This window comes from Lepidothrix coronata, unplaced genomic scaffold (genome assembly GCF_001604755.1).
Source record: "Lepidothrix coronata isolate B3197 unplaced genomic scaffold, Lepidothrix_coronata-1.0 Scaffold48, whole genome shotgun sequence".
NCBI lineage: Eukaryota > Metazoa > Chordata > Aves > Passeriformes > Pipridae > Lepidothrix > Lepidothrix coronata.
Genome location: NW_016690228.1, coordinates 4,706,859 through 4,732,534, shown reverse-complemented (window position 1 = coordinate 4,732,534; position 25,676 = coordinate 4,706,859). Strand labels below are relative to the sequence as shown.

The following is a 25,676-nucleotide window of genomic DNA, read 5'->3' as shown; positions in this document are numbered from 1 at the left end:
GCTATAAAAGTTATGACTATTTCTGAGAATTTTTCCAGTGGGAATCTGGGAAGGAACTGTTTCATCTACTGACATGACTACGCATTGCAAGTATTGATCAAAGAAAAATTTATTTACAGAGATTTTTCAAATACAAACATAAAATAGCACATATTATATATATATTTTACAAAAATGAATATTGAAATAATAAACATGGTACAGCACAATACAACATCAATGAGCTAAACATAACAGCAACAGAAATCTATGCCTGGAAGAAGTTTCCTGTTAGTCATACGTAACCAACAGAGCTCTACAGTACCTTAAGTGGAACTTCCAATGGACAGAAAAACGTCCATTTACTGCATTTCATAAAAGTACTATAGGAAGGCTACATGTGCCAAGTAATTATGTTGCATTTTGCAATAATGCTGGAAACACAGAGGCTTAATAAAAGTTATAGAGGGCTGAATAAGCAGTGGCTAAATGTTTGGGCAAGAAAAATGTGTAGAGATTATACAAAATACTGATAAAGTGGCTTATTGGTCCTTTTATTAAGTTTAATATATAGATTAAAAAGTGTTGCAACACTGAGTTTTAAACCACCAAAGAGAAGTTAAAAAAAAAACAAAAACAAAACAAAACAAAAGAAAGGAAAAGAAAGAAGAACCGCACCAAAAAAAATGTTTCTTCTCTACTCATTTTGTGCCATGGTCAACATCTGTGCGTGTGTGTGCTTTTGGGGCTGCCATTCTCTAGTTCAGCTTCCAGGCACCACTGCCCCCTCACCAACCTGTTAATTAATTGGTGCATGCAGAATTTCACTGTTTGCATAAGTGGAGTTTTCCTTGCCTGTATTTTTTGTGGAGCAGACCATGAGCAGGCTTGAAGGGAGAAAGCCCGTCCCTGCCCAGCCAGACTGGATGGCTTCGAACCACCTTCACCTCCCTGCCATCCTGGGACCACCCGCCACCCCGCCCGAGGCCCGCTCCAGAGAGAAAGCACTTAAAAATTCCTTGTTCATCATCGTTATCCAGAAGACATCAGCAAGCCCCTCAGGTGCCTGGCAGCACCTGCGCCAGGGGCCAGCTCAGTAGGGGTATTGCTTCTGCTTCTTGCCCGAGAAGCAGGCCAGCCAGGTGCACACCAGCATGGCCGCCGCCGCGCCCCCGCCCGTGCAGTAGTAGGCCCAGCCGATGTGGCAGGTCCCTGCAAGGGAAACAGAGCAACACAGATCAGCGCTAGCCGGGGAGAAAGCGCCGCCGCCAACCTCCCTTCTGCCCACCCAGGAAAACACTTTTCTAGTTTTCTGCCCCCCTTGTGCGTCCACCTCAGACAGGGAACGTGGGGCACAATTCAAGCTCTGCCATTGCGGTGACAGGGCTTGAAACCAGATGCAGCTGTGAACTGCTGAGTGACAGTAACCCGGGACATGGATATGGGGGACTTGTTCACATGGGCATCGATCCTGACCGTCCACAAAGGAGCAACCTCCCACATGGGTGCTGCTGTGGGAATGGAATCATAGAGTCTGGAAATAAAAAAATTATAGAAATTTCCCTATCCCCATCCAAGGTCACCACTATTGCTGGAAACTTTACTGATCTTCCATCTAACCTGTGTAACAGTGCCACAATATGCCTTTGAATCCATTTAATGGCCTCAGGATCTTTATATAGTCAAACTCATCACCAGTGAATGGTGCTGGGGAATCTCATGGTGGACTGTAAAGTGATTGCTCTCCTTCCAGGCATGACTGTGCCTGCAGTAGGGAAGGAGATCAGGAAAACAATGGCTGCAGCAAGAAGGAGGCTTTCTTAGAGACCTCCAAAAGCATGGAAATGGCTGCTGCTACTCCTCAGGATTTCAGCCCATCTCAAAACTGAGGTTCTCCCTGTCTTGTTGACACCATGGGTGATATCACCCCCCTTTGAGCAGTGAGCTCTCTCAGTAAGGCACAAGCAGCAATGCAACACTTCCTTCCCAATCTCTGGAAAAAGCATCAGAAACTACTCTTCCCTTCAGAGGATAAAAGGTATCAACAGTTTCCATCTAGAAATAGGTGACGTCCATATTCTGTCCCAATGGTACCCCTGAGGGCCAGGCTTCAGTTTCAGGCAATTATCAACTCAGCTACTCCTGCCTTAGGCACCAGAAACACAAGATGTCTGTTCATCTTAACATGTCCAAGGCATTAGCATGCCTCCAAGCAGACAGCATGGCCATTGACTGTCTACAGGATATTGTCAGGCAAGCTTTGTAAGGAGACATTAATGGGAGGCAACACTTACGCTCCTGGCCACTTTGAAGATCTCAGGTTGACACCACAGCAGGAAGCATAGTACTTGTTTCACTTTTTCTTCATAAGCCTCACAAATTTTTACTTAAGAAAAAATGTCCAGTGAAACAAAGACCCTGATATGACCAAGAGGACTTGAGGAGCTGTGTTTGAGCCTTGGTTTGAGCTCATTAGCCACTCTCCTTAATATGCTGGAGCAGACAAAGAGATTTACTTGGTTTTGTCATCTGGTTATGCTCTGTAGATCCTTACAGAGGACCACAGAGACAGTCTGACTTCCTCAAGAGAAGGCCATCAGCAACCCTGGAGAGCTGCCAAGAGCCTGGCAATGTCACTGATGCTGATACTTGCCCAATCACACAGCAGTACTCGGAGAGACCTGTCTCTGGGCCATCTATTGTTTTTCCAGTGTATACACACAGTCTATAGCTTCTGTTGGAAATTTCAAAACCAGACTAAAGCATATACCAGATGTTTAAACCCATTGGATTGTTTGAAAATGATCACATTTATACCAGGGTAGGATGTGCTACAGCATTTCTCATGATAAGATGGACTCCATCTGATAGGTCTTTTTAAATTGTGAAGTATTCCTAAAACTACTAGAGAATTGTAGTTGCAGCTTGAAAATGTAAATCTTTCTCATCATGATGCTTCCAAGCAGAGAAAATAAATGTCAAAATACTACTTTAAAAAAGAGATTCACCTGGGAACACTGCCCAAAGCTGTAACCTGAGCAGGACAGAATGAAGTAAATGCAACCTTTTGCACGGTGTAATTTCAAATTTTGTGCCTTGGCAGTGGGAGAGGGGGACAGTGTGTGTGATACATATTAAGGGAAAAGAACTGTTAAATCAGTGTCAGAGATGTGTTCAACAGACACAACATACAAGTTCACTCTTGGCTGAAGAGAATAACATTTATTTCTCTATACCACGCTCCATCTACCCAAAGTGCCACTGCCCTACTTAATGCTCTGAGACACGGCAGGCCGGCAGCCTCTTGATCTAACAAATGCAATGTAGTTCACAAGTGTGAGTTGGGTCAAGATGAACAAATGAAAGAATGGGATAGCAGGAGAACGGATGAAAGAGCTGGGAGCCTGACCTTAGAGCAATAATAACGCGGCAATAAACCTGGCCATTATTTCCAGCCTGTGTCAAGAGCAATGGGAGGCCTTGGATAGAATAGCTTGATCTGTACTTGGATGCTGCTGAGCAGAACAGAATTTCAAGCTGTTGTGCTGAAGAAGAGCCTGCAGCGGGGCAGGTGTCTGAGGGTATAAGACTTAGCTACACTTGTCATTGCAAGTGTAGTTAAGCAAAAGGCCAAAGATAATCCATCTCAAGGGTAGCCATTGCAGTGAATGCCTACACTGCACAGCCATGTGTCAAAATGAAACAATGCCACCTCTTTTGTAATCCTGTATAACACAAGAAGAAAAATATTTTGGAGTTAACGTCTCTGCTTTGGTGTTCTCATTTTACCACATGTATGACTTTTTTAGTCTACTGCATACTAAAGAAAGATTGTTGGTTATCAATAATTGGGTAACTTAGTTGGAGTTTAAATTGTAAAATGCCTTCTGCCTCACATTGATATAAACCGCTCATTTTAAAAGGAACAAGAAGCTTTATTAAAAGCAGAGTTGAGGAATTACTATTGCACTGACATCAGCAGGACTAGTCATGTATTCAGTAGTAAACAAATGGTTAAGAGCTTTGCAGAACTGGGGCTGAAAATCAACCATCAAGTAGAGCAGAGTTTTCATGGAGCCTGTCATATTAAAGACTAGAAATCCAGTATTCAATTTCCCTCTTTTTTAATGTCAAAACTCTAAAATGAAAATCAAGACTACCTAAACACTTGATAGAATTAAAGCAGTTATCAAAACCATGTCACTTTTGACACACAGACAAAGGCACAAAAGCTGTTGTTTTCCTTAAGGATGCACGGGAACACACATATATATAGATATAAGAGTGCTCGTCCATTGAAGATGTGGAGATGCATGCAAGAATGCATACATGTTCTTGCTCATAAGATGGGCTAGATCTGGTTTTGTGCCAAAGTAAATTCCCAGCAGCTGAAGTGCTCTTCTATCTGATAGAGATGACACGCATCACAGCAGCTTGCTTCTCTGCACAGAACTGGTGCTTTCAACAAATCAGTCTTTACCTGACAGGTCAGTATGGAGTGAGAAGCTGTGGCTTCAGCACTTCAGCATATTGTTAATTCTGGATCCTTTTTTTTTTTTCTTTTAGAGAGCATAAATAATTGGAGCTTTTGGTTGCTCAGTGAAGCAGGACTGTCCAAGTTGGCTCAGGTAAATTCATAGTCAGCCATTAAGAACTTTGTTTTCACCTTTATTTTACTGGGATTGGCAGCAAAAGAGTGCCAGGATGAACACTGAAGTAACAGAATAATGAACTTTGCAGCTATAGGGATGGATGACCATTTTCCAAGCAAATAAAAGAATGAAAGCATGGAAACATTACACTCCTCTCTTTTTTTTAAGAGGATTGAGAGAAATTGTGGTCCCTGAGGACCAAGGACAATAGTATGTTGAGTGAGGACACTATCAAAAGAAGATTCACAGAAAAGAGTCCCAGAGAACATAACATAATATTTACTAAATCAAAAGAAATCAGAAAATGTGGAGGAGTGGTTTCGCAGTGACTGATGGGTTTATTAAAAAACACTTCTATGCCTTCTTCTTATTTCTAATGTAATCTTCGAGGCCATGATATATGTCTCCTTGCTCCCCTCCTCCTCTTGAATATATAGGCAAATAAAGATTAAGAAAAATTTGGAAGTGAGTGAAATTTGGCAACAGAAAATCTGTGGATGCTTGATCTAACACGGAGCTGAGCCAGGATCCAGTTGCCAAAACAGAATTTTAGCAGGATTTCTATTTATGATGTCTTATAAATAATTATCACATATAGTTATCAAGGTCTTGGAAATAACATATGGTTTCATCTAAAATAACCAATAATTGCCACTTATGAAAAAATATCCTGAATATGAAAGTGTCTTGGTTGCAAATCTGTTAATTGCATGATTTAGTATCTTAAATATTTGTACCTGTTAATTGTGCTGTTAATTTTAAGACTATCCTGGGCTTGCAGTCTAGAGTATTTGCCAAACTCTAATCAATTAACCTTAAGTACAGCCTATTTTCCAAGATAAAGAATAAAAGATTTCAGAATTAGTTGGACTGTAGAATACAAATTATATACCTCCAAAAATAAAAACTACAATTCCTGCAAAATTTCCAAGAATGTGAATTCGCATAATCAATCAGGATGTTGGAAAAGAAATCAGAGAAGAAAGCAGAGTGTGATGTTATGGAATATACAGGGATTTGGAAATATGAAAGACATAAACGAATGTAAAAGATAATCAGCTAATTAATATGAAGGCACAATTATTTTGAAAAAAATCCATGATAAATTAAATAGCTGAAGATTTTTTTCTTGACACAGCTACAAAGAAAAACTGTCATGTGAAATCAGCTACTAAAGCATGAAAAGAAGCTGAAACTTGGAATGCATCCAGAAAGGATTAAAGTAGTTAAGTGAGACAAAGAAAGAACACTATATAAGGAAAATAGACTGCTACAAAATAATGCATTCAGTGAAACTGGTTTCTTTGTCTGTTGCATGGATCTGACTTTCTCAATGGATTTAGCTTTTCAAAGGAATATGATTTTTTTATGTGTGTACAGATCAAGCTATTTTGGTTACTTATAATTGGTCTGTAACTAAACGCATAAAATTTCATAAAGTTCTGAAGTGTAAAAAAGTAGGACAAAAATGCCAACTTGAAATTCTTTAGTTCTGCTGTATGCAGACACTCACTCATATGACCAAATCCTCCTTTCTTTGGAGGATCACATAATTTTGCTTAATCAAACCTCAAATTTGCTGTAGGTGTGTATTTATCAGGGAACAACGAAGGAGAAACCAATACCTTGTGTCAATTACAATGCTCAAATTCCCAAGGGCAAATGGCTTATGTCGAGCTAATAAGGAGCACTCTCAGCCTCCTGCAAGAAGTCAGCAGAAATCTCACCCTTTGCGGGAACTGAAATCAATTTCCCCTCTCTTTGGACATCCACCCTGGACTAGTATCTCAGATTCCCTCCAGAAACAAGGAGGAGGAAAAGTCACTTATAAAATTGTGTTGCATTTCTTCTTAAGGTAAACATCTGAAGTACAGCAGGTGGACTCTGTTCAACTAGCACCTATTTTTCTCCCTTTCAACTATGAAGAGATTCCAAACAACCAGTTCAGCTGCCCTTTTTGAATAATAAAGAGCACCAAATACTTGGTCCAGGTAGTCTGAGTCCCTTTCTGGATGCTTACGCTTATGTCTATTGACTGCAGAGGGTCCTTGCATGACCATGATCTAAGTCTGGCAACAAAGGTAAGTGCTTTATAGAATCATAGTATGGTTTGGGTTGGAAGGGACCTTAAATATCATATAGTTCCAACCCCCCTGCCGTGGGGAATGACATCTTCCACTAGACCAGGTTGCTCAGACCAGCCAACCTGACTTTAAAATCTTACAGGGATGGGGCATCCACAACTTCCCTGGGCAACATGATCCAGTGCCCCACCACCCTCATAGTAAAGAATTTTTTTTCTAATATTTAAACCTACTCTCTTTCAAGCCATTTCCCCTTGTCCTGTCACTATATGCTCTTGTAAATAGTCCCCCCTTACATTAAAATATATGTGGACCTTGATTGATATAGTCACCAAAGGCTTATGAAGATTTAAGAATGGAAGCTATCTGGGTAGCATGAAAGAGGAAATGTTTCTTGATGGAACACTGTCTTTACTAACACGTAGTTTACTCACTCATTTATCTAATAACTCAGTAGCTGCACCTCAGGTATGCTTGTAAAGATTGTGCTCAGCCCCAGTCAAAAAAGAATGAACTAGTACAATCTCTGAGCTCTTTGCAGAGGACCTGAAAACAAAAAACCTGCCTTTTTCAGATTGATTTCTCATAGAAAAACATCTTTGAATCTTTTGCCTTTAATAGGATTCTAACTAACTGTCCTTCCCTCTAAATCCTTACCTTGATTGTTTTGGCACTGTATGGCAACACTCAGCCAGATGCTAAAATGATGTCACCTAAGACAAATTAACTAGCTGACAAAGCTTTTTTTATATCCACTGCTTTCTGTGGGGGGCTTATGCTGTTTTAGTAACTGCACGGTTTGCTTTCAAAGTGCTTTAAAGATCATTTACTCTAACATTTCTACAGCAAAAGTAATTATCAAGTCAACAGTTCTCTTTAAGATATTTCAAGCGCTCTAAAAGCGGCAAAGGGGAACCTTAATAACAATGATATTTGGAAACAAATATCTCTCAACAGAGAAGTTTCTGAGAGGTTTTCAGGCCATTTCAGCTGCTTGTTTAGTTCAGGATGGGAGCCAGGCTTTTAAGTTGCTCTCTAGACAGCCACTTTGGCCAGGCGAGCCCTTTCATAGCAGTTCACAGATGGCTGGACTGCCAGAGACAGGTGTGTATTTGGAGCTCTTGCTTTGGTTGCTGCTGCAACTGAGCCCAGGACAGGGAGAGATAGAGCATGACAGCCAGAGAAGGTGAAACAACTAGAGAGGATCTAGAAGGATTTGCAGAAAACACAGGACATGAGACTGTTCCCAGTCTTATAAGGATGACATGAACTCAAATAAGCACAAAATGCATCTTGGGCAGGCTAAGGTAGCAGCTGCCCAGTGGGTAGGCAGGACATGGTGTGCCAATGGCCACACCTGACTCCTTGATGCCAGACCTGTCATTTTCACTGCCTTAGTCAAAGAATCCTATGACTGGTTTGGGTTAGAAAGGACCTTAAAGACCATCTAGTTCCAACCCCCCTTTCATGGGCAGGGACACCTTCCACTAGACCAGGTTACTCAAAAGCCCATCCAACCTGGCCTTGAGCACTTTCAGGGATGGGGCATCTGCAGCTTCTCTGGGCAGCCAGAGCAACCTGTGCCATCGCCGAATAGAACTTTGGCAATAGCAAAGAAAAGCATCATGAAACTCAGAGCTCTGAAGGTAGTCACATATAGCAAACACCAAGCCCTGTTTGTGCTCAGAATGCTTCTCAGCACAAAAATCACCTAGCAGAACAAAAACCAGTAGGTCCTAGGTAAGGAGACGGATGACATAAAAAGTAATCTCACAAAAAAGGGTAGGTCATAAAAAATTCTGAAGCATTGATCATCCAAGCTGAGTTCTGACTGCCCAATGACACTGCATTTCCTCAAAGGAAGAAAAAATGTTTTCCAAGTAGTTCAACTTAAAAATTGGACTTTATCTTAAATTTAGTGTCTTCATTCTTTCAGGTTAATAAGGTAAGTACACAATATCATTTCATAAATCTGGTGGCAGGGCATTGGCAGCTCGAAGCCAGATGAAATTTCCTAGGGCATAAGTCATCTATGTCTAGGTAAATTTCCTGATAAAACCCTAATTTTTCAGTTGTTATTCTTATGTGGTACATTTAGAAATGAAAAAAAAAATTATATTAGTGCCTCTAGCTCAGTGAAATTGAATGTGTGCTATATGATATGCTATAGTGATGCTTGCTTTTGGGAAATCACCTGCTAATTCCTTTTGTAGACGCGGGGATTTTGTAGATCTGACTCACTTTCACACACTTCAGTCAGCAGCTCTTGTACTGCTGTGCTATGTCAGTGCTGCCCTGAAAGGGCCCACAGGCAACTCCAGGATGTAAATAATGCAACATAACAATAACATTTTGCACAGTGGCAAGAGATTAAGATGATTTTGATCCACCCTCAATGAAAAGCAGCCCCTTTGAGCACTGCTCGCTTATTACTCCAGTCTTCACCTCAGGCATTAGCCTGTTGCCAAATTAGACTGAGGATTTTGACTCAGTCAATGAGCAAGCAACTGTGCAGCTTTAAAACATAAAAATCTCTTTTTTCTTTCCCCATTTATTTGAATTGCCCTATTTCTAGGAGTTACTACCCTAAAAACAGTTGTAGAAGATTGCTCCAGTTCACAGTCTAGTGTTTCACTGGGAATTCTGCTCCATCTGTGACCTGTGATGGGATGCTGCAATACAAAGCAGGGCTCCAAGACCTCCACAGAGGTCATGCTGAGTAGGAAGCTGGCAACCACAAGCAGAGGAACACAACAGACACCTATCATGACCTTAACCCCTCAACAAGATTTGCAAGGGGTCATTTGTCAAAGGTCTAATCTATCACTATGCTTTTTTTCAGGATGGCAAAACCAGATTGCTAGAGAAGAGCTGGGAGCGAGCCCCTCTACAGGTGCGCCAGTCTCCATCTGTCTATTTATGGAGGTTATTCCCCGTTCCCATTAGCAAAACAGCTCATCTATTGAATGTCATTTAATTAACAAATGAGGTTGTCCTTGGCAGGGTATCTTCAGTTGAAGAATAACTCCTCTTTGTCAGAGATGGAGTTGTACAACCACTTTCATTTGACTGAAAAAAAAAAAGCCCAATTAAATACATAAATGTTTAAGTAAATTCTTTGGACATAGTTCACTTTATAAAAGCAAAATAAATATCCATTTTTAAAGAGAGCAGCAAACTGCTGGGCATTTCACAATATCGGCTCAGGTCTTCTAGAAAAGAATACTCAAATCCACTTATACATAAATTAAAGACATGACTATTTTTCCTGCAGCCTTTTTAAATATTGCTTTGGAATGTACACAGAAATGTGTGTGTTTGACGGGGGTGGAGGGAGGGGGTTTCCTCTTCACAATATGGGCTATCTCAGCACTATTTGGAGTGCCTATTAGTCTAATGCCTTTTCAGAGTGCCTGAAGACATGACAAGCATTTCTTATCTAGTACACCCACTAAGGATTAGGGGGGTTTATGGGTTCTTAGCATTTCTATTTATTTATTTTATCTAGTTATGAGCATGTTACAGGGGGTGAGCGTTAGTCATGTTTGGGTTTCATTTAATTGCTAATTCTAGAACGTTTCTGGTTAACATTACATTTCATGGTGCACAATTCAGCTTCTTCTCAAGAGAGTTCTCGCAGTTCCTCATCTGTACCTGCCTCTTGTTTTCATCCTCCTACAATGTAGATTGCAGCTCCTGGATTATCTTCTCTACCATCAACCTAAAACATTTTTCCCCTTCACCTTTTGTAAATCCACAACAAATCAATGCTGAATCCCCACCTTTCTGGGCTCTGTGGTCAAACCTGGTGAGCTTTGACCCTCCTTTCCTAACCACAGACACACATTCCCTGAGGCCCAAGCTGAAGCAGTTGCTCTGCCATGCTTGCAGAGGAGTCAATGCTGTCTGCTGACCAGCATTCCTTTGAACACCCTTTCCTTTGAGACTAACCACATGGGCTGAATTAGACTCTCAGTGTCATCCTCACTAGCACCTATAGCAGAAGGAGGGGCAGGACCAGCACTCCCATCACCACCTTTTCTTCATTAGTAAACCAGTGCAGGGCTCACAGCAGCTCAGATTTTCTGAGAGCATATTTTGAATGCAGTGTGGTTCTTCATACAACTCATTTCACAGACTCGGGGATAGAAAGCATATCATAGCACCTTAATCAAATTAAATATTCAAATGAAAGCAATAATTGCTTAAATTTGTCTTGAGACTTAGTGAGATTAAGTCTTTGAAACATCATTCTTGGACTGTAGACTATAATGAGGATGCCAGTGTCTAATGATTCAGAAAAGACTAGAGAGTTGGGGTTATCACCAACCAAGAGGTATTTATGAAAGATGAGCAGTGTGGTTATTGAATGGCCCTCGGACAGTACCTCTTCTTTATAGATGATTTTGATAACACAGCATCAACCAGACACTGACATTAAGTAAAAAAACTCTAGCCAAGCATTTAAGTTCACTGCCAATGTACATGGAAAAGAGATGTTTAGTGGCAGAGCTGCCTAGCGGAAATCACTACAGCAAATTTCAGCTCTCATTATAATCTGTTAATTAATGTGTTAACATATGATTGCAGCAGATCAGTGAGACCAGCACTGCTGTCAAGTCTAGGCATGTATAACACCTGCCCTGTGTGCTCTGCGTCTAGAAAATACAGTACGAGTACATGCCTTCACAGTTAATGCAATGCATCTTATCATCCTTATGTGTATCTTGAAGAAAAGCTGTCAGCTGAAATTTTTTACATGTGTTTCTTCCCTGACTTTAACAGCAGAGTGATTCAATTTATGCAAATATCGGACTCGTGAGTCAAGATCAAGACAATGAAGGTGGTCTCGGAGATCCTGCTCTGATTGTGGACATGATGGAATTTAAGATCACAGTTTGTAACTGCCCAAGTGCTGTCTTCAAGGAGCTCAGACTGGCATGACACCCACCTTCTGGGTTTGCAGAGAAATAACCTGGAAAGGTAACACCTTTCTGCACCTGGGAACAAACAGGGAAACAAGCAGGAATCACAGCAGCAGAGCTGCTCACGTACTTGGCATGGAAGAGCAGGCATCAGGGTGCACCAGTGAGGGGCTAGCTGCCCTTTCAAAGGGTGTGCTGCTCAATGCACTGGCTAGGAGCTACTTCAGGCTTCTGCACAGGATTGACCATGGGCAGCAGCAAACCTGAATGTTCCCTGCAACAGTTACCAGAGAGTTTTGCCTACTCCATCCTTTGAGACACCTTTCCACAGAGCTGGGAATCTCAGCTCTGGGACATTTTTTTCTGCTAATACATTTCTGTTCCCAGTGCTCCCTCTCCTTTGTGTTTATATCTTTCAATTATTAGGTGAATAAAAATCTTGCAGGAACTTTTTATACTTCACTGAAAAGAAAATTTAGTATCAATACCACAGAAGGATATTAGAGTTCAGAACAACAAGGTAAAGCTTCTAGAGCACATTATACATGCCTTGGGCAACACCATAGGTGGTTGCTGATAAAAGCATCAGTGGCACTGTAGTGATGGGTGCTGATATTGGTTATGAGAACTTTTGGTCCCATGCCAGATCAAATGCACTCAAAACACCACAGGAATGGTGTAGGGGAAGGTGGCCTGAAGCATCTCTCCTAAAGCAATATTTTTTTATCTTTCAACCTCAATTCATTTTCATATCTTGACAAAAAACATTGTGAGATGGGAACAAATCTCCTTACTCCTGAAATCTGACAGAAACATCAGTGTAAAATTAAAAGATAATGCAGCAGGTTTGTATTTAACCCTAGGAGATCATTTTTGTCCATTATTCCTTGCACTGGGATTACTGTCAGGTCCTGCACAGGTCCTGCACACACAGCTATGGAAAGAATTTCTAAGATCAACTAAGGCTTAGCTTTCAGGAGCTGGAAAGGGGGAGCTCTGTGTGCTTGGGAGCAGAAGCTCTCAGGTCAGTGGGGGGTCAAGGTGCTCAGTCTCTCCTGTTCCTTCAGCAGGATTGCAGATCCCCCTCTTCGAGTGACACAGGATAAGAGAGTAGGGCGTCAGCAACTGCTTCAATCCTTCTAGCTAAACAAGGACCTAGATGAGCATTCAAACATCAGATCCTGATCATCCACATTGCTTAATCATTAGGTTGCTGCTTAGCCCTTGCTTTCTAGACCTTCTCTAGAGAGACAAAGGTGTGAGCCTGGTTTGGCTTCATCCCTGGCTCTCATTCTGGTCTCAGTGTAGACATCACCAGTAAGACCACTGGCTTATTTGGGAGAAGGCTGACGTAGAGAACACATGTAATTTGCCAGCTTTCCAAATATGTGAATAACAAAAAAAATATACTCTTTAAGCTTGAGTTAGAAGGCCATAAGCATGTCAGAATTCTAAGATAGCCAATTGTACTAATTGAGAATTACCCTGACCTGTGCAGTGATGGGATGCCTCTGTCTAGGTTGCCAGGGGTGTTAGCTCCCACACTGCAAGACTATTAAATCTAATTTATATCTTAAAAATATACATACATACACAGATTCCTTCATTTTTTTTTATAACATTCTTCTGGAAAATATTAACAGAAAACTATCTGAAATTCCCTGCCTTAGCACCATATCAGAATTATGCAATATCAATAGCCTACCACTCACAGGTAGGTTACTTCTCCCAGCCTGAACTCATGTCCTAGTTTGCTCTTATGGTCAACACATAGCAAGAGTCTAAGGTGGCTCAGATGCTCTAATGATAACTCACCCAATTCAAACTGGTTGGAAAGGTTACCACAGGTTTGTCTGACTTCTTCACTGTCCCAGCCAAGAGGATAGAGGGCACAACCAGAGCCAATCAACAAACCTATGGGGAGAAAAGGAAGCAGAAGTTTATACAAGCAATTGCCATTAACTTTAACACAGGCTGCCACTTGGGAATCAAAGTGTCAAGCTGCCATTTGGGAATCCCAGAGAAAAAAAAGTCTCTTCTTCTCCTAAAAACAGTTGACAATCATTTGGACTTCTACTACTGCATTCTGCTGCACTGTTTTAGTGCTGGTCTGTGGGCTGGAGCCAGTCTGGGCAGTTCAGCACCAAAAGCCATCCTCAGCTTCTGGAGCTTTTGTATGAGAGCTTTTAGACTCCTCTTCTACTCTGCAGAACTGCTACATACACAGTTTGAAAAACACAACATGGGGTTAAATAGAAGCTGTGTTAATCACAGTATTTACAAGCTGATTGCTTCTGATTAATTAAAACAACAATCAACCAGGGTCTACCAAAGTTCTAGCAGGAAAACTGACAGCTGTGCTAATCTGTTGTCATTTTCCTTTGGTTTTCACTCTTTCAAAACCAAGAGAATAATGGTTTCATTCCACCTGATCAATTCATAGCACAGGTACACACTCCACAAAGTTTTCTCAAGTCAGTCAGCTGAAACAACTGAGGTCTTGAGCCATTTACCTATTATCATACTTGGCTTAACATTCACAACATGCTTTATTTTCTCTAGCCTTCATGCTGTCCTAGACAGGTGTGTTTTGGTAAAGTCTTTCCCTTCACAAGACCTTGCTCAATGCACTGTCACTCAATGCACTATGATTATTTTGCAAAAGTGGCATTTTTATCATATTGCATCCTCAGCTCTCACTGCAGCTGCTGCCAAAAAGCAGGTGTAGCCAGCAAAGCTTCTTACACAGACAGCCTACAGAGAACATATCAATGTATATTACAGCATCTAAATGTTACCTCCTTTGTGTCAGATCTTACTTGTAAGACTGGAAACAAATTAATATGTAGATAATGGGCTGGGAGCAACTGACACTTTGCAGGCTGCAAAGGCAAGCAAGTCGTCATAAAGTTTCTAGTGCTGCCTTTTACCTGCTAGGTAGGGCACAAGATTTCAGGCCCTAGAGCTGTCACTTGCTGACTTGCACATCTCTTGACCTCACACCACCATGTTCTTCCTCTCTTGACAATAAGGAGAATGTGCTCCCTGGCAAAGCACTTATGCTGCCATGTTCCTAGTGCAGAAAAGCCCTGGGTGTTGTGACAGAGACACTGTGGAAAAATCACATCAGTCTAACAGGAGTCCTGAGAGGGATTCTGACTCAGGGCCTGGAGCTTTTTGTACATTTCTACTGTCTCCATTCTCAAGATACCTAAACTTCTCATATTGCTGATGGTCCTGTAAGACACAGAAATCACCTTATTACGTTCTTTATTTGCTCAAAGACACACCTAAACAAGGCACTGAAGTCCAGAAGTGGTATCTCATCTTTCCTCAAAAAATGTTTAATGTCTTAGCATCTCAGCTGCTAGCAAAGTAGCTCAGCAGCTCCTCTGCAGCTCCTCCAAGCACACTTGTCCCTGTTTACACCCAATATTAGCTCCTTAGATCTTCCTCCACTAAGTTCAGATTTCTTCTTGCTGCTCAAGTCTACTTCTTCCTTCTCTTGTTGAGCAGTCTCTACTTGCTCCTGTCTCCCTGTCTACAACACATAATGAAAAAGAAATCCCTGAGGCAGCCCCCTCTCAGATGGTGCATTCACACAACAGCTGTAAAGACAGAAATGCAATTAAGGACACATGAATGCCAGATATTTTCAGAACTTTGCCTGACCTGGATGTGGCTGCTTCTAATGTCCTTGCTAATGACTTTCACAGTATCATATGATTTTTTTCCCCCCAGGGTCATAGAGCAGACAGCAGCTGGTAGAATCCATGTAAATGAGAATCACTTCTAATCAAATTGTCAGACAAGAGAACTTAGGCCAAAACTGAGTCTACATTTGTTAAAGACAGCTTAAGACTCTGAAAAAAAAAAGGTGAGGCATGGACAGCATGGCTGATGTGCTAGGAATGGGCAGGACCCTGTGGGGCAAGGAGAAACATCACCATTAATTATGAGAATGCATGGGGAAGGGAGGAAGAGCACCTGCATGCCAGAGATATCCTCACAGACCAGTGGACTGTGACAGCCCTGGCCAGTCCTGCAGTGGTTCTGACCCCTTCCCATACCAGTCTTGGTGCCCATGACCTGCCCAGTGCCAGCCCAGACAGACCACAGCTCAGAAGCTGCACTGGCCAAAAGTGAACCACCCTGGCTGGGCGGATTTCAATCAACCTGTGTACTTGAACAGACTGTCTGTGAGACCTTCCAAAGGCTCAAAGGGCTCCGTTGCGAGGGGCAGGGAGATGTATGGAGGGGGTAGGAGGGAAGGCAGGCTTGCAGCCACCTGCATTAGACCAGATGAAATGGCAGCCAGCCCTTCCTCACAAACAGGTCCTGGGAAAGCCTTCTTCCCAATTCTTCCAGGAGACCACAACAGCAGCACTGCAGGAAAGTGAAAGGACTATTAGCATAACAATACTGCTCCTCCAAACCCAGAACAAGCTTTTACTCAGCCCCTGCCAATTACTCTCCTCAGGTGGCAAGTGTCTAGTGCACACTGCATTCACAGACTGTTTGTTTTCAGCTCTCTTTAGGTTTTGTTGCAGCAACAGGTTCTTATTTGGATTTTTCCCACGAGTACTGCTCACAGCATTTTATACTGCCACTCTCCAAACACAGCTTATCCTCTTCCAAACGTGTACCTGTTCACTCTTTCTGCCTCCAGTGCTACACTGAATACAGTGATCTCAAGCCTTGGCAACTTATTTCATTCTTCCATTTCTGTACATCCATCTCTGTAAGTTTAAAGCCTAGTTTCCCTGAAAAGAAATTCTGTGTTTCAGTCAAAAATTCCTTAGCAATGCAATATACTTCAATGTTGAATTGCTCCAAAGAAGCTCATATATGGCCGCTTGCCCTTAAAGCCAGTCCACACTGCCCAGTAACCAGCCCACAGCACCCACCACTGAGCCTCACCATTAGCTGTGCCTCCTAGAAATAGATAAACCAAGTAAGGGCACACTGTCAGAAAGCTTCCCTACCCCAGTGACAGCTGGCTCTCCAGTTGGGTATGGATTTTAGCAGTGCTGAGTTCCATTTATGGAGTACCAGCCATTGAGCACTGCAGCTTCCTTCTGCTTGCAGCCCGCAGTGTGATGATGAGATCAAATGGGAAACTGCTGCCTCTCACTGGTACTGCCACATGACCCCCAAGCACGAGCAGCAGTATGTTTATGTGCAAAGGACAAGGTATAAAGCCATGGGCAAGCTTACACGCTTCATTTAGAGAACAAAAAACCTTTCAGAGACCAATGGTGCTGCCAGGAGCATGGGTCTACATTCCCATCTGGCAAAAAGGCTTATGCCTGTAAATACTGGTTTTGTCATAGGTACCAACTGTCCACAAGTCTTAATGTTGTTGCTTTGGCATCTCCTTTGATATCACTAGTTTTCAGCTGGTTTTGATTCACCTTCAGACACTTCCCCGTAGTGTTGTGCATGCACCTATTGTAGATTTGTGTCTACTGACAAAACACTTGAGCTCTCCAGTATTTCTTGCAGGCAAGGTTAGGGCCAAACTCAGGGACTTGCTTTCAGTGTAAGACTTCCACAAAGATTTAGAGCCTGCTAGTCAGCAAGAAAAGGTTTCACGAGTTTTGCTTTATGCCCTGAGGTATATTTATATGTATGAGCATGTGTGTGTCATGTCCCATTGCTTTCAGCAGGATTCTACATGACTTCATCAAGGCTGATGCTGCCTCAGCCTGCATGGGCAGTGAAGCTGGGAACTGGCATTTCAGCTCCCTTCCTTTACGCATGGAAGGTATGAAGTGTGCCTCAAAGACCATGGTGTTAATAGGACTTGGACAAAAGCCCCTCAGCCTCTTCTTTTCCTTCTAATCAATCCATCTCTATTTGTAAGCAACTAATTGTGTGGATCAAACCCTGCAAAAGCAAAAAGGCTACATACTATTACTGCTAATAATTCATACAGGCTTATAGCCAATTTATTTAATCACAGATGTAGATCCTGCTGAACAGCTGCAACTTCTGCTGAAAGATCTACATTAAATCCAAGGGTTGCAAACCCAGTGGAAAACATTAAGTTAATTTTGCAACTTCAGTAGAGAGCAGTTACTAGTTTAGCTCAAGAGTCACATTCTGGCTTGCTCTATGGTTATTGCATTTAGTCAGCTATGCTACCCAGGATACCACACCCATCTTTACAGCTGCTTAAAATGCTTAGAATGCCTATAACATTTCTTAAGAAAGGAAAAAAACCCAAACCTCAACATGCTGTAATTACCATCATCTGTCACCTTCCATTATCCACTACAGTCATTAAAAGAAATTGAAAGGGGAAGGATATGTGCAGGTCTGTAAAAGTCATCTCCACAAAAGGGGCTGCAGCTTTGAGGTGTGAGGGAGCCAATCAGTGTGACAGGGCCAGCCAGCAAGTAGAGATGCTGGTGGCACTTGGCTGCTGTTTTAGATGACATACCATGCACCAGCGGAGGTGTTGGCACTGTCACAGATCAGCTTTTCCGGAGAGGTTCCATACTTGGGAATGAAATGGGCTCCTTGCCCTGGTCTGTGAAACACTGCTACTGCGAGTGCTGCAGCTGGCTCAATGTGCTAGCAAGGCATGGAGAGACAGATGCGGGGCTGAGAGTGCAACTAGCCTTGGCAATCCAAAACTGGAATTAAGTGCTTGGCTTCAGTAATTAACAGGGTCCAATTTAACCACTAGGCTCTTTGCATAGTCCATGCAGAATGTTGGATGCCTTCAAAAAGCGATCTAAAACCAGCCTATGGACTAAGTGAGGAGCTCCCAGACCTGCAAATTGCAAAATTACTATCCAGAGTAATCCTTGTCCATCCCAGACTGCCTTCCCTGTCCCTCTTTGCTGCAACTATAATGCGTGATATTTTAGTAACACTTAGCACTTGAAAGATGATCTTGTCTGTCAGGAGTGGTGCTTGTGATTCAAAATTATTGCATATAACAAGTTCTGCATATGGTGGATGCAGCAGGGAATGGACAGTAATTACATTAGTGATTTGGCACAGATCTAGGTCTCATCTTCGAAGTGATAAAGAAATGATTTGTGGCATGCAGCAATCAGCTTACTCCAAGAGGTAAAATATTAAATACTATTAATATCTCCAAGAATAGCCTGGATGCAAGTAAGTCTCAAACAATGAATATAGAAGGATTAACAAACCAAAGGGTATTAACCAGATTTTGCTGTAGGTAGAGTTACTGCACTCAGAAACACCAAGACTGATTGGCAAAAGCCAACGCACAGATTAGGAAGCTTGCAAATCTCTGTAGTGGGCAGTCCTCAGACTGCTGCTGTGGCTTCCATGGCAGCCACCACCCAAGGATCCGACATGCCTTAAATAATCCACGTAGATATCATATAATAAATTAATTGTAACTGTCTTGACAGTTCATAGCTAGCAAGTCCTGTTTTACAGACTCAGCTCTTCTGCTCACTTGTTGAGTGCACAGCATGCCCCTGACTACTAAATGGCTCATTCTTGTTTTTTTTTGTCAGCCCATTTAATCACTGCATCCCCCAAAAGCCTGTTGAATAAAGCCAAAGCTTCCACAGTGTTCTTCCTTCTCCCTTGCATAGGGTAAACCTAAACACATGATTCGGGTAAGTCTGATGGGGAAAAAGATCAGTCTGATGAATAAAGAGAGGTGGTGATGGCAGTGAATGAGGCACTTAGCTTTGGACTCAGCCTTGCTGCTACAAAATTTATTTTAAAATGGTAACTAAACCACAGTGGCCCTCTACATGCATTCATTTTTTGTATATCCTCAGCTCCAGTCAGTTATACCCAATGAATGCAGTGAAAGGGACTGCTGGGCACCGTAGGGCCTTCTTGGCCAGCAGTTAGAGGGGTCTGCACTGTTGTAACGAGGACCCTGGGAAGCCACTGAAGCGAGAAGAAGCAGTGGCATTGTAAAAATCCAATTTGTATTTTCACTTAGAGAAAATAAAAGGAATGGGCCAGACTTGATACATGTACTGCAGAGAGAAAATGAAACCAGAACTGAAGGTTGCTTTTTGTACAGTCACTTTATAGTGAGAAATATCTTCTTCAAGTTATCTTCCTCTTTTATTTCCTCCATCTTCTACTTTTTCTCCTTTTATTTTCAGGTCTGACCAAAAAGAAACCTTGCTTTTTTTTTTGTTTGTTTGTTTGTTTTGTTAGGGATTTCTACTGTATACTGTTCATCTGACAGATATTCAGGCCATCTGGAGAAGATGACAGACAATAATTGGAAAGTCATACCTTTCAAGACCATTTTAATGACGATTTTTCCTTTCACATTTTTTCTCTTTCTCATTTTTGCCAGTCTGAATCTTCAAGGATGATAGAAAGTTTTCACATTCCCATCTGTCATTTGAAGGTACAGTAATCTTGACAAGCAAAACAAAACCAATTTTTAGATGCAGCACAGACTTTGACTCTCTGGTTCTTGTGATTTAAAAACTCTCCTTGCTGTAATGGTTTTAAAGCATTTACCTGCTATAAAAGTGAGTCTGGAGTGTGAAAGTAAAATTGAGCTGGCACGTGAAGTTGTCTGCTGCTTTCAGACATACCTTAGCCAACAAACAATATGGTTAAAAAACTGTGATGTGAAATACTTCAGTAGGCACAGCTTCTGAAGTCCCTGTTCAAAGAACTCTCCAGGAGCTGCAAGCAGTGGAGTCATAGAAGTGAGTCAGAACAGATTAAGACAAACTCCAGAGCCTGGGCAAAGCAGCAGGACCTGACAGAGGGAAGAGGGGAGCATGGCCATGCCAGCTGCAGGCAGCCTTGCTCCCATGCCCATAGGAGTCCAGCCTCAACTTAGGTAGTGAAGCACATTGTCTTTATACTGACAGCCCCCATCATTTCACTCAGAAGCATACCTTCTTTAAGTTTACACTTCTACCTTCTCTCAGCATCATTGCTTTTTTCTTGTTTCTCTGTTAGGCTTAAACACAAGATCACCGCTTGGGGCAAAAGTTCTTAGTAGTCACTGAGCATGGGGCATTTGACTGGTTCCTTACTAAGCCTGAGCTGAAAGTGCCTCATTTGAGAGAGGATACAATTGCCTATTATGAATGAACACAGTAAGGGACTCCCTTGTCTGAGTATCCAAGCAGAGGTCCTCAGGGGCACACAGATAGAAATTTTATCTACGCTGTACGAAATTTCTTCCCATTCCTCCTCATAAAGGTCACAGCATAGGAGACAGCAAGTCAATTCAGGGTTTTACTCAAGGTCAAGGTGTTTCTGCCACAGACTTTGCTATAGCAGGACATTAGAGAGACTCTTAAATGCAAAGCAAAATGAAGTGTAAGAACAATAAAAAATACTATGACCTTCAGCTTTGCAGATCTTGCCTCCAATAACACTGCTTAATCTTGAAAGTGATGGAAACAGGGTTTTCATCCAAGGGCAAAACCCAACCACCCCTTCTCTTCTGTTTCTGATCTCCAGGTTGTAATTCACTGCATTTGACTTTACTTAGCTCCCCTCCTCCTTACTGTCAAGTCCCACCCCTTAAATGAGAATTTTTCTATTATTTTGGGTTACTCCACATCATGAACATGCCCTGCCTGGCATCTGCTTGGCTCCAAACCTCAGCAAACAGCCACAGTGAAGAGCTGCCACCTGCCTACTACTGCTTCCTGGAGCTCTTGGAAAGCAAGGCCAGTGGCAGGGGAAGACTAAAAAAGGTATTAGGAATACCTGACAGGATCCAGCCAGAAAAGTGCTGTGTCATGGCAGAGTCACAGCCCCCACTTTCACCATGACCAAGGGCATGGGACAATGGAGGGTGCAGATGGGAGTTTTCTGACAGATGAAGCAGCATGTGGCTTTAATTTTCATTTGATCAAAGGTGGTGTGCTCATTGTTACAGAGGTGCCTCAGGCTCTGAGAGGGAAATTTCCCCACCCAGACATGCTACATTACTACCCAAAGGCTCAAGACTTTGTGTGCTCTATTTGTCCCTGAGCATTTTTTAAGCAATACTGAAGGCCTCAGAAAATGGGGCTGGGAGAAACCCAAAAGAAACAGTGAACTAGGGAGAGTGGAGAAATCAAACACAGAGCTGCCACTAAATGGAAATGAATTAATAAGAGCCATTTGATACAAGGACAAGTGATAGGGACGTGGCAGCTGCTGCTGTGGAAAGGAAAGTACCAGCACAAATTTCAAAGCCCTGCAAAATAGGTGCTGATGCAGGGGGCTCCAGGAGGCTGCAGCTCCTAACACTTCCAACCCCTGAAAATGACTCCTGGAAGTGCTTCTTGTAATAAGATATTATAAAGCAGCAGTATAAAGGCTCCACAGTCTGCAGAGGCTGGCACTAGGTATTAAGAAATCCAAGAGTTTAATAATATTTTTTGTATGCGGTAGAACTAATATGATATTTGAGAACTAGCTGAATTATAGTGTGTAGCTGGACATTTCATTGAAAACTCCTTTATTGTCATTTACTATTCAGAACCATTCACAGGATTTAGAGAGATCCATAGAATCAGGGACCTGCCTGTGCAATTTATATCATATTGGTTATGGTTAAGTGAGGCTAAGGTTGGCCACAGAATAAAGGTGGAAGGTATCTGGAGGAGGTACCAATTCAGACTGAAGCAGCGACTTTAGACTGATTCCCTTACCACTAAATCACAGAGTTCCTCCTATATTTTCATGCTCTCAGTCAATGACAACACAAGTATTTGGTACCAAGTACAACACCCTTCAGAGAGAAGCTCCATACATCCCAAGGGATGAGAGATCAAGATTCAAATCAAGGGAAGAAAAAGGTAAAAAAGAAGAGTTCCACCGTAGCTATTACTATGAACCAGGAGTGCTGGGTGTGGACGACTGGATATGAGAGATTCCAGCATCACCAGGTTTTCTCCTTTGGGCTTCCTTCAATGTTTACTGGTTACATGCCCATGGATGAGGTAAGTGCAGGAGTATCGAGATGGTGAATTCTCCAGCGTTTCAATACAAAGCACAGCACTACGCACTCTACATAAGCCCAGACTTGGCTGCTTTTGTTTGTCTAAGGGGACACTTGAAGGCACGAAAGTAATTACCATAGTCATGATTCAGGGTTGGTCCTGTTTTAAGCAGAAGGTTGGACTATTTTCACATCCCTTCCAACATGAAAGTCTTTAAGAATCTGTTTTTCCATCATTCAGGCAGCTCAGCTTAAGGCAGCTGGGGCTCAAGTCACATGCATGCACACAGGACTACCTGCATTGCAGCTGGGTGGCCCACCTGCTTCAGAACAGCACAGGTCTTCCTTTCTAGGTGCCTCAGATGACACAGGGCATATCAAACCTGTGAAAATGCCTCTGCAGTGGCAGTTGAATTGAGATCTTTGTCAGTACAATCAGTGGAGTCTAGAAGATATTCTTCTCATCCTAAGGAATACATAAACATAGGTCTATGACTAGAACACATCTAAATTCACAGAACTCTAAGACAGCAAAGACATTTCACATGGGACTGGCAGACATGACACAGAGCCAGCAGGGAAAGCCATATGCATCTGGACTAGCAGCTGGAGGTGGAATAGCCAAGGGCATCTCAAATGGCACTAGACACTTGTAGGTCAGTGATTGAATTATGCTGGCAATATCAACCCAGAGTGGAATTTAGCTGCCCAAATATGTCACCTTCTGTCAGTTTAAGTGCTGTTTAGTATATTGCTCTTCCAGCTGCCCCTCCAGAGCAGTGCAAGATTCCCCTAAGTCCCCTGTTATACCTACCAACCCACACAGAGATCTTGCAGACCCTAGGGTATCTCTAACAGTGCAAAGCATCTAGATTTACCTAATGAGTTTCACCCTAGATATCTACTGATCTTGATGTGTGCTTGGAAACCTATCTCAAGGGAACAAAGCTGTACTGTAAACACCTTTAAAAAGTGTATGAATCTGTAATTTAATCTGGCCCAAAGTTACCTACACTTTACTTTATTCCTCATCTTTTACCTTCTGCTCCCATTCTTTCCTTAAGATGCAAAGTCTTAATTCCTGTCATGAATTCTGTCCTCCTTTATAGGAAATCACCTGAAGAAGAGAAGATTGAAGGAAAAATTGTCTTGCTGCTGAGCGTAAACCTGTATGCTCGACCTTAAAAGGAAGTTTTTTGTATGGAAACAAGTTGCTGCTACAAAATGTCCTTGGTCTACCTCAATTGCTGCCATAGAGCTAGACCACTCAGAACTAGCTTTGCTGAGTCTCTGAGTCATTCCTCCCAGAGTCGGTCGTACAATAAAATGATTGACACCACTTGTTCTGAAAAGGATGTGACATGGGCCAGTTAAAAGCAGAGGGAACTGCACAGTGGAACTGAAATGCTTGAAGAACTCCAGAAAACACACTGGAGTTTAACTGTCAGCTCATTTTTGTTTGCCAAGCCATGATCAGTGCTTGTACATTACAAGCTTTATGGGAGAAAAAAAAAAAAGAAGCCTGAGCATTATCACATGCCATCAGATTTCTTTATGTGACAATCCATCTATGTGCTCACCCCCTTGTTTTGTGACTCAGAATCAAATGCTTGACAGTTCAAAGAGTCTAGAACAGCATATGGCATATGGGATAATGTATTTAAATAGAAATCACTCTATTAGAAACACAAGGGTGCCTACTGCAATTAATAAAAGGTAGTTTAATAACTAACTTCCCAAAATGCATAATTCTCCATGTAGTGATAGCAGATAAAGCATATTCTTTTTCATTAATATGAATTTCAACAGCAAATGGAGGCTGGCCAAAACTAGTCAGAGCTTTTCAGAAGCTCCATGATGGTAGTATTTCCCAGTGAACTTATCTCATGGAAGACAGTAATGAGGGAATGGAGGCAATATATCTTACATCAGTGAAAATGCCTAAGCAGAGAAATGGATAAATGGACAGGTATCTCCATATCTTTTAATATGAACTGGGCAGATTAAGGTTGTTACAAGCATTAAGTAAAAGTCTGCAGCAGCCTGACTCCTGAGCACTGTTCCAGTGATTTCGCCGCTAGATCGTCAAAACTTTTGGAAATATTCAGACATGGATTAAAACCAAAGAATTGCTTTTTCGTGTCTATTAGTTCACTGATCTGTTAAAAAGCAATAGTTTGTAGATGATGAATAAAGCAACTAAGATATCCAGACAATTCCTTAATTTCGGTGGCATAACCCCAAAGTCATGGGGAAACTGGAATAGATGCAAAGCATGCATCCAGTGAAAGAATACTGCATACCAGGCTTTTGGTTTTATTTCAGTTGAGCTATCCAAGGATTAATAGAAGATAACCACTACACATCTCAGTAAAACCTCAGCAACACTCAAGACTTCAAAGAAGCATTTTCAGTACACGCTCTGCAGACCATTTGGCAAACCATGGAATACTTCCAAGCAAGTTCATACACACTATTAGACAATCTATACCTGCAATAAAGATTGTATGGGTCCATATTTATACTGGAGAGTCTGTAAGACCCCTCAAATCAAACAAATTTGGAAATTACTTCTCTAGATAGGAAATACAGTAAGATAAATAATGCTGTAAAAGTCAGTGGCAGTCATCAAGCACAGCTGAGAATCACTTTTCTCTCTATGCTATTCTCACTGGTGGTTCACAGGATTCTACTCTGCAAAGATGTACACACCAGCACAGTTGATACACAGGCCTGCAGCCATCAACTGCATCTCTGTCCCTACAGTGCAGAGCCTGGGATAACTCATAGACAGTGAAGTGTTGTGACATACATGGGAACTGGTAAAGATGAGGACAGTTTAATTTACTCTTTGCTGATGCATTACTGTAGCTGTAGTATTTTTAGCAGCTTTTTAAATAATCTCTGCGTTCACAAGGCTACTTGCAGAGCACACAGCTAAGCACATAAATTAATCTATGCATGAACAAAGGTATACTCGGTGTCATTTGCCTTTGTGCTGAACTACAGTGGAAAAATCAAGACAAATGTAGTTAAATTTAAGCAATAATAGACTCCATGTCAAACCAATTGTTCCATGGTTTTCTCAATTAAACTTAAAATAACTACTACT

General features: G+C 41.9%; 1 protein-coding gene across 1 annotated transcript in view; it reads right to left on the bottom strand.

Moving 5' to 3' along the window:
* Positions 1 to 84: 84 nt before the first annotated feature.
* Positions 85 to 25,676, bottom strand: part of LHFP (lipoma HMGIC fusion partner) — a 140,395-nt gene continuing 114,803 nt past the window's right edge. The window contains exons 3-4 of the mRNA XM_017815172.1: positions 13,456 to 13,554; positions 85 to 1,191 (exon numbers count right to left, since the gene is read on the bottom strand). Coding sequence (XP_017670661.1) covers positions 1,073 to 1,191; positions 13,456 to 13,554 — 218 coding nt within the window. The 3' untranslated portion in view covers positions 85 to 1,072. The remainder of the gene's footprint in view (positions 1,192 to 13,455; positions 13,555 to 25,676) is intronic.